We start from the raw sequence: 1,233 nt of genomic DNA on the forward strand, positions 1-1,233 counted from the left end.
TACTTCCTGTTATCTTCTTCGTCGTCTTTTTCGCCAGTAGAAACAGCCGGTTGTTGATCACGTGACTCCCGTGATGCGAAAAAAGTGTTTCCATTGCAGTTTTGTGAAAAAAACAAATTTCGATACGGTCGGAAATACCACCTCATCCTAGCGCAAAAACATTTTGTCGAAACACGTAATTTCTTTCGAAATTGATGTGCTTCCATTGAGCAAATTTATTTTCCAAATTCTAATTTGCTCATTTTCATGGTCAATGGAAACGCAGCTACAGTTACTCTCGGAACATGTTTGAACACCTTAATAATAATTTCATACAGCTAATGTGTTTTTCTTACCTGCTCTCCATAGTCCTCCCCCCAGCTGTTCTTGATGGCCCAAAATGGGATACCATTTCCTATAAAACACAAAACCATCAATACGTGCTATCAAATACTACATGATTCATTAAATAATACTCTTTATGTAACTTAACACAAAAGGTAAATAACTAGAGTCTTTTCAGGGGGAGGATTTAAGCCAAAAACACAACATGAAAGTTATTAGAATCAATTGACAGGTTAAAAATATGCAAGATGTGTCATGTTGTATTAACAACACAAATCAAACTTGAAATATAAAATTAACCTTCTTTGTTTCTCTTCAGAATAGTTAATCTCTTGGCCAATGGATCACCAGATTATGTCTTTTTTGTCACTGTCTTCATAAGAAGATTTGGGATCATGTTTGTCCAGACGTACGGTATCTCAAAACGTCAAACCATTTCCACTCAGTTTTTATACTTTTTAATTGAAACGATTAAACTAGAGAAGAACGGCAGGAACCTTGGTATCCAAGCAGGGAGTGAGTTTTAAGAGCACAGATTCTTCCATACAGAGAAATTTCAAGAAAAACTGCAGCCTATTTTCAGTCTGTATCCAGTCAAGGGCAGTGTGGGGTTATTATGAAAATAACTGAGGAGTCATTTTTGATGTGCGTTTTGTCTTTAATACTCCATCCTCTACTGTAGATTTTTTAATGAAAAAAAAAAGACATTTATTTATGCGTTTGCATCTCTCATTTAAATGTGTTTTTGGTGAAAAAACACTATTCAAAGGCCCATTTTTTGGTGGATCCATGTGAACTGGAGAGACCAAGTTTTTGACACATTATGTTCTTTAGGTGGATGTTCTCACCACCTAGCAGTGTGACGGGGCCTTTTAGTGTTTCTATTAATAATGTAGACTTATGTATATA

The 1,233-nt window shown here is 35.5% G+C and overlaps 1 protein-coding gene across 1 annotated transcript in view; it reads right to left on the reverse strand.

Moving 5' to 3' along the window:
- The window catches only part of LOC106528385 (cathepsin L), a gene marked incomplete at its 5' end in the record, with an annotated part of 23,126 nt that overhangs the window by 2,023 nt on the left and 19,870 nt on the right, over nucleotides 1-1,233 (reverse strand). The window contains 1 exon segment of the mRNA XM_014023534.1: nucleotides 336-394. Coding sequence (XP_013878988.1) covers nucleotides 336-394 — 59 coding nt within the window.

This window comes from Austrofundulus limnaeus, unplaced genomic scaffold (assembly GCF_001266775.1).
Source record: "Austrofundulus limnaeus strain Quisiro unplaced genomic scaffold, Austrofundulus_limnaeus-1.0 Scaffold376, whole genome shotgun sequence".
NCBI classification, from domain to species: domain Eukaryota; kingdom Metazoa; phylum Chordata; class Actinopteri; order Cyprinodontiformes; family Rivulidae; genus Austrofundulus; species Austrofundulus limnaeus.